We start from the raw sequence: 15,459 nt of genomic DNA, 5'->3' as shown, positions 1-15,459 counted from the left end.
GGTTCCACCTTCTGCCGAGAGCGGCCTGCTTTTCCTTTCCTTTTCTTTATTTTTTTTTTAATTTCTTTTTTAAATTACTATTTTTATCTTTTTTCCTTTTTATTTCTCTTTTTCTTCTTTTTTCCCTTTTATTTTTTTGCTTTCCTTTTTTTTCCCGTTTTCCTTTTTAATTTTCTTTTTTGTTTTTTTGTTTTCCTTTTTAATTTTGTTTTTGTTTTCCTTTTTTTTTTTTTTTTCCCAATTCTGCATTTAAGCCTGCTTTGTCTCCTGCCCGTGCGTTTAACGAAGGGGCAGCCGCTCCCACGCCAGTGGGGTTTTTTTTTGTTGTTGTTGTTGGGATTTTTTTTTTCTGGTGCTTTGTTCCACCCGATGCCCTCCCTGGGGACCACAGGGCGCCCGCCGAGGGGTGCGGGTCGGGGTGCCCAGGGATGGATGGGGAAACACAAAGCCCTGAGGAAGACACGGGGCTCTTGTTATCCTGGTCGTGCACGAAAGAGTTAACCCATTAGAAATTCCGAGCCCTTCTTCCGATAGTTAAACCTGATTTGCATGCATTTGCATAATGAATGTCATTTGCATTCTTGGAGGTTGGCTACTTCTGTGGGAAAAGTCAAAGCGGGATTGCGGGGAGGGCGAAGGGGGGTCGGCGAAGAAAGAAGGGAAGATTTTTCCCCGCACCCCACGCGCATCCCTGCCCCTCGCCATCCTTGCCCAAATGCTCTTTTTTTTTCCCTTCTTTCCCCCCATTTTTCCCCCCCTCGATGCCTTCCTGCCTCTCCCTTCCGCAGGATGCACAAAAGCCAACGGCGGATAGGCCGTGTCGAGGCGAAGCGCATCCTTTCCCTCTCCCCCCCTTCCCCTCCTTTAATTTCTCCCTCTAATTCCATCTTGGCTCCCGTTCCCGGCGCCCTCACGCGCGGGGGGCCGCGGCCCCTCTCCCTCCCCTCCCCGCGGGTGCATGCGTGCTGAAACGGTAGCAGAAAGGGGAAAAAAAAAGGTGGGAGCCACCATTTTAGGCAGCCGACGTGTAAAATGGCCGATTCTCTTTCCCCCCGGTCCTCGCCACGCGGTCGGCTGCATCCCCGCAGCATCCCGGGGACGGGGATGGGGACGGGGACGGACCCTGCCCGCAGCACCCCGGGTACCGCGGCCTCGCCGTGGGGCCTTCGGCTCTGTGGGGTGCTCGTCCCAGCCTCAGCCGTGGGGATTTTCCTCTTCCCGCTGGCGATGGTCTTGGCACGGGGCGTCGTGGCCACGAAACCCCCCCCCCGGCCACGCGCAAAACACCAGCCCACACCCCAAAATCAACCTCCTTTTGTTTCATCTTCAGTTTTTCGCAGCGGGGACGGCGCCAAAAACGAGCGTACAGTCTTTTTTAGCAGATTTTTTTTTTTTTTAATTATCGTTTAAAATGACCTCCACGCCACATGGGGATATTGTGGGTTGAGGCTCGGCTGCAGAAATTTTTCCTAGTTGCGATAGATGACATTTAATTCTTTGTGTACTGCAATAGTATTAGGGAAACAGCTGTTTAATTTATTTTTTTCCTCCTTTTTTGGACTAGAAAAATTCAACAGACTCATTTTTCTGTTGCTGAGAACATTTTGTGGCTGTTTAAGAGGGGGGAAAAAAAAAAAAATCAATGTGAAGCACGAGCGAGTTCATCCCGTCCTTGTGCATGATGGGCAGAGGCGTGAGAGGCTTCACCTGGTCCAGATGATTTGTGGGTACGAAGTTCTTGCGCTAAGGTTAATATGAGAGAGGGGGGAAAAAAAAAAAAAAATCACTTTATACAACATACAACCTGGTGGGGTGTGAACCGATTCATTTTATTACAGCACTTGAAATATTTTGGGGTGTTTTTGTCTGAAGATCCTGTTGTGAGAATCTTGTGGTTGCACGAGGCCACGTTTGTTGTTCTTTTTAATTTCTCCCCATCCCTCTGTTGCCATGAGACCTAGAAACTTAAAAGCCTAAATACGCCGAGTGAGTTTAACCCTGGTGCGACGGGAATTTTGAAAGCAGATTAAAAATAACCAGAAATTTATCCTTAGAAGGAAAATAAATCACTTTTTTTTTTTTTTTTTTTTTTTTTTCCTGGTGGGCTGATGCCGAAGCCCCAAACACGCCTGGCTGGGGTCATCCCCGTGGGGAAGCGCGACTGGCTCGGCTCAATCCTGGTCCCTGGTGGGGTCTGTAAGGGGAAGGGACCGGGGAAGTGAGGACTGACCCCGTCATATCCCTTTTGGTGGCCTTGGCCGCTGTCCCCGGGGATGGTGACGCTTCGGGAGCTCGCAGGGTCCCCCCAGCCGGGCGGTGGAGGGGGGCAGCCCCACGCTCCCCTCCGCCTGCCCAACTGCTTATTCAGGAATGGGAAATACTTTCCTAAAGCTTGCAAAAATGCACTAAGGCTCTTAGCAATTTGGCTAAGCTGCATCTACTTAGTTGATTTCTCACTGCTTTTATTTATAACCTTTGGTCCGTGCTGGAGGATTTTTAATTTTTTTCCCTTTTTTTCTCATTCCTACCCTCGGATGGGGCACATTAATGGGTTGGAAGTGGGGTTAGAAGAAGAGGACGGGTCTGGGCATCCCTGTTCTGCTCCCACCAGTGCCACTCATTTGCTCTCCATCACTTAATTTCCACAGAATCATGTTGTGTCTCTGATTTCTGTAGCGTTATCAATGATTTATGGGGCTAATGGGCAGGAGAAAAGGCTCTTTCTCTGGCCCAAGCACCTTCCTCTATTAAACAAGACAAGTAAATTCTATACCGGGTGTTTAGATCGGTGTGTAGCCAGTGAATAGCCGTGGATGAAAGCAGAGTTTATACAGATGAAAAATGTATAAAGTGACTATTAATATAATATTAAAATAAGAAATAATTCTGTAAGGATGCTCCAAAGCAAGACGGAGCAGCGGCTGGCAGCACGAGCGGCGCGGCTGCTGGGTTTTGTTATTTTTAGGCAGGGACGCTGCCGGTGCCGGAGCTCTCCCGCTTGGTCCCTACGGCAGCACCAAGGGGAAAGCCCGGCAGAGCGCCGGGGTCAAGGTCACGGGGATGCAGCGCGTGGCGTTTCTCTGCATTTCAGCCAAGCGTCTTCCCTCGACGCGGCTCCCACTGGTGATGGGTCCCTCCCGGCTCGGCCGCGGCGACGCGCTCAGGGCAGCCTGGCTTTCTCGGCGTCTGGATAAATCCCCCCCCCCTCCCTGGTTTCAGGGTGCTGCTGGGTTTGGTTTTGGTTTTTAGGTGCTTTGGCAGAGCAGCCACTGCCCTGGGCAAGGGGGGAGCCCTGGAGAACACAGCTCCCCAGAAGGCAAATGGGGAAAAAAAAAAAAAAAAGTGGTTTTTTTGACTTAGATTTATAGCTTTTGGTCCTGCCTTGTAATTCTTGAAAGCTTGGCGTTGGCTGGGTTGCCGCCGCGACCACAGCAGGACACTGGCTGGCACCCTGCTCGGCGGGGACAAGGAACGGTGACAGTGCAAGAGCTTTCCCCTATTTCAAATCCCCCTGGAGCACATTCCGGCTCCTCTCGCTCCCCGCAGAGCTGGAGACCTGCTGGGGCATCTCCACAGGGCTCGGTTTTGGAAACCAGCTCAGTTACGAGGATGCTGACTTCTTCCAGCTGACTTCTCTCTTCTTCCTTCCCCTTTTCTGCCAGAAACGTGGCTGTAATCTCCCTGTTCTGGTGTAATCCAGCCAGGGGAGGACGGGGCTGACATTTAATGTGTTCCCATCCTCTTTTCTTTCTCTCCCTGCCAGGGAGGAGCGTTCACCCACATTCACCCTACGTGATGCTCTGCTCATTTTCTGGCCGGCAAATCGCGGGTCTCTGGCCCTGGTGAAAGTTCGCGGGGAATTTCCTGGTAAGTGGATTTATTTAATTTTTTTTTTTTAAAGGTTTTCCATAAGCTCTTAAACTGGGCAGTCTCTAACATCGGCACGCTGCCCGGGTGGGTTGAGTGTCCCTATAGCAAATGCTCAGGGTCTGGTGCAAGACCACAGCGACCACATTATGGGGAAAAAGCGGGGCCAAAAGCTCCGTGGTTGCCAGCACCTTCCTCATCATCCACTCGGCCCAAAGTCTCGAACAACTGTGGATTTTGTTCTGTATTTAATTTCTCTTATCGCAGGTTTGTTAACCTCAAACCCCATGAGAAGTGTCTTTCCCACCCTCAGGAACAAAGGGCTCCTTTTGGGGTTCTTCGGGGTTTTCTTGTCTCTTAAATGGAAAAAGGGTAATAAAGGTGTTTCTGTTGCTTTTGTTTTTAACTCAGATCAGCTCACTATAACGTGGACCCAGGAGTGGGGGCTATATAAAAAAAAAAACACCTCCAAAAGCCGTGAGAGCCTGGTTGTGAAGGAGCTGCCAGCAGGACCTGTCTTGTGGGACCCTCAGCAGAAGCCGCTCACCATGGCTGATCCTGCACGCACCATCCTCCTCCTCCTCTTCCTCCTCCTGCCAGCAGACCCTGGCCTGGAGCACAACGTAGATTGAGATTTGCACCAGCATCCACCCAGGCTGCTCGGGGCTGCCGGCCAGCACAGGGCTTCGGCGCGGGGACACCAGCACCGGTTTGGGGACGGATGGGGTGGAGAGGACACCGGGACGTCCCCGTCCCGCCGCTGCGCATCGCCCCGGGGGCAGCTCGCTGGTGAGACTGGGGTGGGATGTGGGTACCGCTGCGGCAGGGCGCGGGGATGCTGCATCCATCAAGGGATGGGGACGGCAGGTAGAGCCCGCGCCGGTGGGCAGCTGGCCTGAGGCGGAGGTGATGGGCAGGGGGAGAGGGGCTGGGAAGGGACAGTGCGTTTATTAACAAGGCGCAGCTGAAGCGGGTCCTTTGCCAGTGGTCAAGTCTGAATCACAAACTCCGCATTGTTTCCGAGTGGGTTCAGCACATTTCCCTTCTCCCCCTCCCTTCCCCTTTCCTCTTCTCTCGCCCTCGCACAAAGATGTCATTGTGCCGGGGACTTGGTGATGGCAGCGTTGTTATTTGGTCAAAAAAAAAAAAAAAAAAAAAAAAAGAAAAGAAAGAAGTGGGGAGGGGGGGGACCCAACAAGGTGAAGAGGTTTAAATCAGCTTAGCCCAAATGCCAATTAAAAACCAAAGAGGATTAGGCTTGTGATCAGCAGAATAGACAGTCATTGTACCCGGACGAGGGGGTTTCCCCCCCCAGGCCCGACGCAATCCTGCCGCAGGTCTCGCTGCCGACCGTCACCGCTCTCCTCTCGCGGTGGGACAGAGCGGTGCAAGGGCTGCCCTTGACCCCTGGAGCCAGGCTGCCTGGGGCACGGGACAGCAAAAACCCCATGGGTTTCCGGTGCAAAGACCTTTTTCTTGAATTTTTAAAGAGTGAGCAAGGACTCTTGCCTTGGCTTGGGATCAGCTGAGCAAGGAGAGGTCTTGTTCTCTCTGCCAAGGGGAAGATCTTCCCTAAACAGGCTCCTGGTCTGAGGGTGTCCCTCGGCCGTGAGCTGGTGGGGGGCCCCTGGAGTGAGGTCCTGGCCATGTGTCAGGGCAGACGCTGTCCCCACCTCGCTCGACCTCGATGCGCAGCCCCGCTCCAGCACGCCCAGGCTGGCTCAGAGCTCTCACCGGCTGCAGGACCAGGCTGTGGGGGCCACCAGTCAGACCCCTGCTCCTGAAGCAGCCAGCACATCACCTTTTGTCCCGGGGTGGCAGCGGAGCAATGCCAGGAGCATCGCAGGGGCTGTCCCCCGGCCAGTGGAGATCCAGAGGAGACTTTGTGCTTCTCTGCACCATGGCCTGGAGGTGACATCTCGGTGCTTTCTGTCTGGTTTAGTCCTCCTGTGCCATCCACTAGCTCGCCGCTCGCATGGTTTGAGGTCTAATGTAGCCAGAAACCGCGGTCCTTGTAGCCTCCTCACCTGCGGGAGAGGAACCTGGGGTGGGTGAGGTGGGGCTGGGTGCTTGCTTGGACATCTGCCCATGCTCAGGCTCCCAGTGGTCACCCCGCTCTCCCAGTACACCGGTAAATGGGGAAAACCCCAGGAACAGAGAGCTGCTCTGTACTGACGTGGCTGCTGTTAACGGGGATCAGGGTCTTAGGTAGAAAGTGTAATTATACGCTAACTTTAAGGCTTTTTTGGAAAGGAAAGGTCCCACGCGTAGGAGGGAGCCAGGTCAAGCAGGGAGACATTTAAGGGACATCAGCAACAAACCGTGGTGGAGCTTCAACACCTTTGTGTCTGGGTCCGGGTGGGTTCAGCCTGAGCCCCCTTCTCTTTTAGCCTGATGCTGTGTGGTGGTTGTGGGTGCGAAGGGACCCCCTGCACGTCTGTCCCGCCTCTTCTGGGGGTCTCTGTGGGGTGAACCCTCTCTGCTCAGTGGATCCTGCTGTCCTGCTTTGCACGGGAACGCAGGGACGGCAGCGATGGAGCCTGGTCCGGCCCCAGCCATCGCCGGGCAAAACCTTGTGGGACAAGCTGAGCTGGGACGTTGCCGCCATCTGCTCTAGATGCAAAATGTTCCCAGCCTTGAGCCACAGAGAGGAAAAAGGAGCAAAAGGGCCTTTTCTCTGAAGAACAGAAGAAGGAGGAAATGTCCCACCTCCAGCCCAGGAGCCGTTTCTCCCCAATCCTGAGCACCATCAGCGTTGCTGAGGGACACGGTCACGGTACGACGGACAACTCCAGTGCCCAGGTGCTGGATGCTCAGGCAGCATTTTGGGGCAGAAAACAGGGATTCTGTGACACGAAGGAGATGCACTTTAGAGGACAGGGAAAGGGTGAAGGGGCTGGGAGGTGCAATGCCACCACCTCTCCCTTGTGCCACCACCGTCCCCATGCCCCGGGATGCCCACCAGCACCCAGCAAGCACTCGGGCTGTGGGAGCAGGGAAGAGGGCAGGATCCGTCCCCTTTTTGTCGCCGCCGTGTAATTTATGATATGAGAGAGGGCCATTGTCTGGACCCATCCTGTATTTTTCCGAGGGCTTTGCCTCTCTTCCCAGACCCCCGCTGTGTTCCTGCTACTGTACCGTTGCTATGGGACGTGCTCCCCGCGCCGCGGCTATGCGGGGCAGTGCCGGGGAGGGCTGCCCACCACGGCCGGACCCATCTGGAGCTCCGAGCCCCGCTGCCGGCAGCCCAGCCGCTCGGCGGCCCCGCTGACGTGCCGAGGGCCTGGGAATGGGGCTTTCGGCCCCTCCAAGTTCACGGCCACCGGAGGCATTCAGCTGCCGGAGTGGGGGGGCAGTGGGATCTGGGGCGTTTGGCTCCATTCTCCCTTCCCTTTCAGTGCCGGCAGTGTCCTCGGCGCATACAGATCCCCCGTCCCTTTCTCCTCCTGACAAGTGCGCACATAAATAAATTACCCCACCGGGCGAGTGTGGAACAATCTGTCCCCTAAATTCTATTCATCGCCAGACAGGACCCATTATTCCCCCGATTAAAGCCGCTGGAGTAGCTTGCAAGGGTTACAGTTACTCTGTCAAACTGTAAATAAGACACTAAAAATAAAGGGCGCTGGCGGGAGAAGGGGGAAAGGGAAGCCAGACTAATGCCTGCTGCTAGGGAAACCGAATGAATCCCTAATGACGCCTGTGTACAAACTGCAAATAATGAAGGAAAAGTGACAAACAGACCTCGGCCGGGCTGCGGCGAGGCCCTCGCTCAGCGGCGGCGGTGGGGACCTGCTCGCCCCTTCCTCTGGAGAGAGTCAATGGGGAGCAAGACCCCCTTCTCGCACCCCTCCAAGCAGAGCATCTAAGCCCTTGTGCTTAACTTATGGAAAGGTTTAGGTCTTGTGGATGTGTTTATTTTCCAGGCACAGAAGTCACCTCTGCTCGAGCCTGCATCCCTTTTTGAGGTTGTATGGGGAAACCATCCATCACCTGTGGCCTCAGGGCAGCGAGCAAAGAAACAGCCCCCAAAAGTTTAGTTTGTGCTCTGTTGTTAGGAGCAGTGCATGGGGCTCTGACGTAGGACAGGGCTAGAACCAGGCTGGAGTTTAAGTCTGTCTGCCCAGAGCCTGTCCTGCAGCAGCAGTAGGTCATTGGAGACCTGGAGCTCAGACCCGGGTCTGCTCCTCGCTGCTGCCTGTGCCCATGATAGATTGCAGGGAGGAACATCTCTGGGCCTGGAGAGCCTCTTTGGATAAAATCCAATTCCTTTCTTGCTGCTCTTCTGCCAGACAGCAAAGATGGGGATATTCACCTTGCAGCGGATCCTTCTTTTCCTCCTTCAATACCTTAAAGCTGAAGAGGCAAGGCAAAAAATTATCTGTGATAGGCTCATCTTGGGTTTTTCTCAGTTCCAGAGGGGCTGAGCTGTGTGAGTTTTATTTCAGGTCCAGCTCGAACTATTCCCATCACCTGCAAGGGGCTAAATGCTGGAATGCTCCCTGTGTTGCTCAGGGAAATATTATTTTGATTCATGTTATGCAAGCGTACAAAAGATTCAGCAAAGAGAGCTCCGAGCTGGCCCTCTCCGGGCGGATGCTCGCTCTCAAAAGGAGAACCCCAAGCAGAGAAGGTCTCGGGGGGGCCATGCAGTATTGGGGACACAGCAGATGTGTCACTGGGCTGGAAACTGAGCTCTCATCCCCCGGGTCTGTGCGGATACCACACTGCACATCCATCCTCCTGCACAGCCCAGCAGTGCTGGGGCGTTTCTGGGACCTTTAATCTGCAAAAAACCAACGAGGAAGGGCACACCCAAGAGCAGGGGAGCAATGAGGTGCCAAGCTCTGCTCTGCGGCGTGGATGCTGCTGAGCGTGGCCCTCGCCCCTTCTCCCACCCACAGCAAAATCGTGAGGGTCCTTGTGCGGGCAGCGGGGTTTTTAGAGATGTGCTCCAGCTTGGTGCTTTCACAAAACTCAGACATCTTAAAAGGGATTTTTCAGGCCGGCTGAACCAGCGTGGAGCCCAGTTGCGTTTCCCAGTCAGGTCAAACCTGGGCTTAGCAGATTTCTTCCCTTTCCGTCTTAGGAAAAAAATACCCTTTTCACCCCCAGTTCCTGGCTGTGAAGCCTCATGACTCCACAGCAGCATTCCTGGGACGTTCCCGACGCGGGGTGGTATGTGCAGAATTTCAAACAGCGGCACATAGCTCCACATCTCCCTGCGCTCCCCCAGCTGCACTCAGTTATTTGGGAGAAGCTCCAGGTCGGAGCAGTACGATTTATTATTACTACTAGTAGTAGTGATGTCTGGGTATCACCCGTAGACCCAGGTGGGTGTGTGTAGGTGGTGATGAAGGAAGAGGTGTGCTCCTGTCTCCCCCCCCTCCAAAATTTACCAGTTTAGTTGGAAAAAGAGAGCAATTTGGAAAAAGTCTTGTAACCAGCCGGGGTTGAGCAAGTCAAACCCAAACCTGGGTTGTCCTGGTGCTCCTCCGTCACAGAAATAGGCAGCTCGTCATGAAACCTGCTCCCTGGAGGTTGCCTTTAGAAGAGTGATGGGCTTAGAGAGCCCAATCTCATCCTGGGAGAGGGTTTTGCTCCCGTGGGCTTCACTCCCTTGCTGGGAATGGCTTTGCTTGAGGACCTGGGTCCTGGGAGCAGCTTCAGTTCCAGGATGCGCTCAGGAGTATTCATGTCCCCTTGAGACAGCATCGAGAACGGCAAAACTTAATAAAAATTAACTTACTTGCCTTTCCCTGCCTGAATCTCTCGGGTCATGTTTTTCAAGGTTTCTCTCAACCTGTAAAAATATGATTATTGCTATTTTTTAAAAAGAAAGCTATGATTCCCCTCCACGTTAATCAGCTGGCTCCAGGAACTGGAGATTTAACGTGGTGTTTTATGAGACTGGCAGTTGTTGGCCCTTGAGCAAAGCACGTCCTGACCAGGTTTGCCCTACAGCCGCCTAGAGAGATGAGGAAAATCAGACAGTCCTTGATATTAAATATCTTTATATCAGTTCTGAGTAGTTCCCGTGCCTACCTGTCACTCTTTCTTTTCCTCAAAATGCCTGAATGTGTTTTTTTTGTCTATCTATGGATGTACTCTAGATGTGCCCATAAAGCACGGGCTGGCAGCTCACTCTTCTCTTACTTGGGCATTCAAAAATTTCTCAGCAAGGCCCAAAGGGCTGCTTAAGGGCTTGTGGAGGCCGTGTTTCAGTAACACCACTGCCAGTCCCCTTCCCTTTCCAAGGATCAGGACGAGGCAAATACCTTCACTTTGGTTTAGCTCTAAATACCTGATTCGGAAGGTGTTTGCTGGCTCGGCGCGCACACAATGCACACACGCTTGCAATAATAGCCAGGTAGCTTGCATGGCTAAATCACTGGATTTTTTTTATTTATTTTTTTTCATTATAACCTCCTTTTAAAGCACGTTTAAATGCTTCCCCGCAGGCTCATGCGAGGGCTGTTAAGGGCTTCATTTGAATAAATAAGTGCATAGGTACAGGAGGAACATCACCATAACCCCCTGGAACCCCCAGCGCCAGCGATGGCATCAGAGAACTGGCAAGTGGGAGAAGGGGCTCGATGTTATATATTCCATAAAGTAGAGTAATTAAGTATTACTAGTTTTGATGACTTCAAACAGAGTGACTCCAGGAAATAAGCCCCTTCTTTATAATTAGTGGGATTTCCTCTGCATCAAACGGAGAGATTGATTCTTTAATCTGCTCACATGCTTTTGATTTGGTCTTTCAGCTGCTTGTACCAACTGCTTCTACTCCCTGCTCTTGCCGATAAAACCTTGCAAAGGAGATTTTAGGAAGGCATGACCTGAGTTGAGGTCTAGGATTTTCTTTGTGTGTGGCTGTTTTGTGTATTCTTACTTTGCCAGAGATGATGATCACGATGATAGCAATAATAAAAAATAACAGACACCGATTTTTTAACATCCACATATGTTTAGGTCAAATAACTGGGGGGGGGGGATTGTCGTTATTGCTTTCTCTTCCCAGCACGCTCGTTAGCTCTGTGCATGTTCTTTAAGACCCGCAAAGATCATTTTGGCTACCTGTCCGCAATAATCCTGAGCTGTCCCAAGTGGAGCTTACTGCAAAACGCTGCTCTTGTAAGAGAGCACAAACCTAACGCGGGGGTCTGGCCGGGCTTTCGGCATTTTGAGGACTCAGTTAAAATAAGGACGTGATTTCTGAAGGACTTGGGATGCGCGGAGGAAAGAGGCCCCTTTTCTAGAGTATTTCAAGTGTTTGGTGCTGATTTAGGACTAAACTCAGGAACTTTGGAAGCTCTGTCTGAAATAAAACACCCCAAACGTTGCTGCTTTCCAAATGAAGAGTTCAGGAGGGAGCAGGAACTTGCCCCCCTGCAAGTGCAAGAAGCCGATGGTGAGGAATCAGCTTCTCCCTGGGTGTCTCTGTGGGGCCGGTGGCACCGTGTCAGTCGTAGGGGAAATGCAGTCTGGGGTCCGTGCCGGTTCCAGGCACAGACTGAACCTGTCCTGTGCTACCCCCACCTCCAAAACAGCCCAGATCTTGAATCATCCCAGGGAACAGCCCCTGGGTTGAATTTCTTTCTGGTGCGTGAGGTTCTTCTGGGACCGCTGAGGAGGGAAAAAAGGGGGAAATTTGGGATTATGTTGTTTTCCATCCACCTTTTGGTCTTGTTGGAAACGTGCGACATGAGCAAGAGAGAGGCTCAGGGTGTTGCACCTCGACTGAATCCCTTTGGGTGAAACCCAGAGGACGATGGCTCTGCAGGGGGGCGTTGCGGTAGCTGTAGGGCAGGAACTGGCATCCCAACCACAACCCCTCCGTCTTGGGGCCGGCATCGCTCTCGGCGCGTGTCTCACACACAAATTGGGTGGGGAGGGCAAGCGCGGGGCTGTCCCCACCGCGATTTGGTGGTCACAAGCCTGCAGGGAGGAGCTGTGGGAAGGGGGTCGTACCTGAGCTCACCTGGAGCCAGGATCAGGCCCGGGGCGTGGGGAGATAACTGCCAAGGAGCTGGTTTAGTATGCCCCTCGCCAGCCTCCCCTCGTCTGGAGCGGTGTCGAACACAGATCGTATAATTAGAGACCCGGTGAATACGTAACTGTACAATTATGCAAATAGTGATCAAAATCACTGTTTTCAGCAGAAATGCCTGAAGATCAAGACAGAAGCTTCATGCAACCTTAATTTAATCTGGTCCTGCAGGAGTGGGGAGGTCTGATGGATGACCCAACCTCGTGCCTGCCTGTGTTTAGCGAGGCTGGGGTGGGAGGCGGGGGAGAGGAGCGCCCGAGCATGCTAAGCGAGGGCTCCGCGCGGCCGGCGAGAGGGAAAAATGTCACCGGGATCATGTTCACATGTTGGCAAACCAGGAAAAAAATAACAGAAATGGAAGTGCTGATGTTTACAGTGATTTTCTTTTTCTTTTGATTTCAGGTGAATAACACAAGGCTGGAAGGAAAAAAAAAAAAAAAAAGAAGAAAAGAAAGAAAAAAGTCTCCAAACCCAGGAAATCTGTGTTAATTGCTTATGAATGTCTCTGTCTAAAAAATTATCGAATTGATGTTGTCGTGCTTTTTTTTGACAGCCTGTCTGTTACATTTTTTTAAAATATTCATGCACCGAAATCTAATTACTAGGCAAATTTAATGATAATGAAATGAAGGCACTTTAGCAGAAAGCACAGGGCCTTGTTAATGTTTTCTCAGCCTCTGTCTTGTTCATATTTTTAAAATATTTTTTTTTTACAACTGCCTTTCTTGCATATAAAAAAATAAAAGGATTGCTGAAAATAAAACTTGAATTGCTGAAAATGTTTGTGGTGGCTCTGTTTATAATGAGGGGGAATTTGCAAGGTGATTAAAGGTGTTTTGCAAAAATCAAATGAGCCTAACCTAATCAGATAAGGCAGATGAAATATTATTATTAGAGAGGTAACATTAAGAGCGTGCCTGGAGGCTTTAACGAAGATGAAGACCCTGGTGCACTGGCTGAGGTGTGTGTGCAGAGGCGACAACACCCTTGCCATCCTCTGGACCTCTCCAGCCCCTCTTTCCAGGGCATAGTCTTGTCTGCGCCCTCCCTAAACCAGGCCTGGCTGGACGGAGCGTGCACGTGATGGATGGAGTGTGGTTGTGGTTCATGGAGATTGCACGTGATGGTTGGAGCACGCATGTGTGATGGTTGGGGCACAAATGTGATGGCTGGGGCACACACGTGATGGTTGGGGCAAACACATGATGGTTGGGGCACACACATGATGGTTGGGGCACACACACGATGCTCGGAGCACACACATGATGGTTGGAGCTTGCACGTGATGGCTGGGTCACACGCATGACGGAGCACACACATGATGGTTGGAGCTTGCACATGATGGTTGGGTCACACACATGACGGTTGGAGCACACACATGATGGTTGGAGCTTGCACATGATGGTTGGGTCACACACATGATGGTTGGGTCACAAACATGGCGGTTGGAGCACACACATGATGGTTGGAGCTTGCACATGATGGTTGGAGCACGCACATGATCGTTGGAGCTTGCACATGATGGTTGGGTCACACACATGACAGTTGGAGCACACACGTGATGGTTAGAGCTTGCACACGATGGCTGGGTCACACACATGATGGTTGGGTCACACACATGACGGTTGGAGCACGCACATGATGGTTGGAGCTTGCACATGATGGTTGGGTCACACACATGACAGTTGGGTCACACACATGATGGTTAGAGCTTGCACATGATGGTTGGGTCACACACATGACGGTTGGAGCACACACATGATGGTTGGAGCTTGCACATGATGGTTGGGTCACACACATGACGGTTGGAGCACACACATGATGGTTAGAGCTTGCACATGATGGTTGGGTCACACACATGATGGTTGGGTCACACACATGACGGTTGGAGCACACACATGATGGTTGGAGCTTGCACATGATGGTTGGGTCACACACATGACGGTTGGAGCACACACATGATGGTTGGAGCACGCACATGATGGTTGGGTCACACACATGATGGTTGGGTCACACACATGACAGTTGGAGCACACACGTGATGGTTAGAGCTTGCACACGATGGCTGGGTCACACACATGACGGTTGGAGCACACACATGATGGTTAGAGCTTGCACATGATGGCTGGGTCACACACATGATGGTTGGGTCACACACATGGCGGTTGGAGCACACACATGATGGTTGGAGCTTGCACATGATGGTTGGGTCACACACATGACGGTTGGAGCACGCACATGATGGTTAGAGCTTGCACATGATGGTTGGGTCACACACATGACAGTTGGGTCACACACATGATGGTTAGAGCTTGCACATGATGGTTGGGTCACACACATGACGGTTGGAGCACACACATGATGGTTAGAGCTTGCACATGATGGCTGGGTCACACACATGATGGTTGGGTCACACACATGACGGTTGGAGCATGCACATGATGGTTAGAGCTTGCACATGATGGTTGGGTCACACACATGATGGCTGGGTCACACACATGATGGTTGGAGCACGCACATGATCGTTGGAGCTTGCACATGATGGTTGGGTCACACACATGACAGTTGGAGCACACACGTGATGGTTAGAGCTTGCACACGATGGCTGGGTCACACACATGATGGTTGGGTCACACACATGATGGTTGGGTCACACACATGACGGTTGGAGCACACACATGATGGTTAGAGCTTGCACATGATGGTTGGGTCACACACATGATGGTTGGGTCACACACATGATGGCTGGGTCACACACATGATGGTTGGAGCTTGCACATGATGGTTGGAGCTTGCACATGATGGTTGGGTCACACACATGACAGTTGGGTCACACACATGATGGTTAGAGCTTGCACATGATGGTTGGGTCACACACATGACGGTTGGAGCACACACATGATGGTTGGAGCTTGCACATGATGGTTGGGTCACACACATGACAGTTGGAGCACACACATGATGGTTAGAGCTTGCACATGATGGTTGGGTCACACACATGACGGTTGGAGCACACAAATGATGGTTGGAGCTTGCACATGATGGTTGGGTCACACACATGACGGTTGGAGCACACACATGATGGTTGGAGCTTGCACATGATGGTTGGGTCACACACATGACGGTTGGAGCACACACATGATGGTTGGAGCTTGCACATGATGGTTGGGTCACACACATGATGGTTGGGTCACACACATGACGGTTGGAGCACACACATGATGGTTGGAGCACACACATGATGGTTGGAGCACACACATGACGGTTGGAGCACACATATGATGGTTGGAGTACACACATGACGGTTGGAGCACACACATGATGGTTGGAGCTTGCACATGATGGTTGGGTCACACACATGACAGTTGGAGCACACACATGATGGTTGGAGCACACACATGACGGTTGGAGCACACATATGATGGTTGGAGCACACACATGACGGTTGGAGCACACACATGATGGTTGGGTCACACACATGATGGTTGGGTCACACACATGACGGTTGGAGCACACACGTGATGGTCAGACCATGCACC

The 15,459-nt window shown here is 52.0% G+C and overlaps 1 protein-coding gene across 5 annotated transcripts in view; it reads left to right on the top strand.

Moving 5' to 3' along the window:
• The window catches only part of LOC141916686 (uncharacterized), a 30,103-nt gene extending 17,404 nt beyond the window's left edge, over positions 1-12,699 (top strand). For all 5 annotated transcript variants that reach the window (XR_012621176.1, XR_012621175.1, XR_012621174.1 and 2 more), the window contains 3 exons: positions 3,764-3,867; positions 4,279-4,656; positions 12,323-12,699. Coding sequence is in view for 1 of the 5 variants with exons in the window: in XM_074809428.1 (XP_074665529.1) it covers positions 3,764-3,867; positions 4,279-4,499 (325 nt within the window). In the remaining 4 variants the exon portion in view is untranslated. The remainder of the gene's footprint in view (positions 1-3,763; positions 3,868-4,278; positions 4,657-12,322) is intronic.
• Positions 12,700-15,459: the final 2,760 nt, after the last annotated feature.

The sequence above is a fragment of the Strix aluco genome, chromosome 30, assembly GCF_031877795.1.
Source record: "Strix aluco isolate bStrAlu1 chromosome 30, bStrAlu1.hap1, whole genome shotgun sequence".
In the NCBI taxonomy this organism is placed as follows: Eukaryota; Metazoa; Chordata; class Aves; order Strigiformes; family Strigidae; genus Strix; species Strix aluco.
The sequence above is the reverse complement of the archived record's forward strand: the minus strand, read 5'-3'. Positions and strand labels throughout refer to the sequence as shown.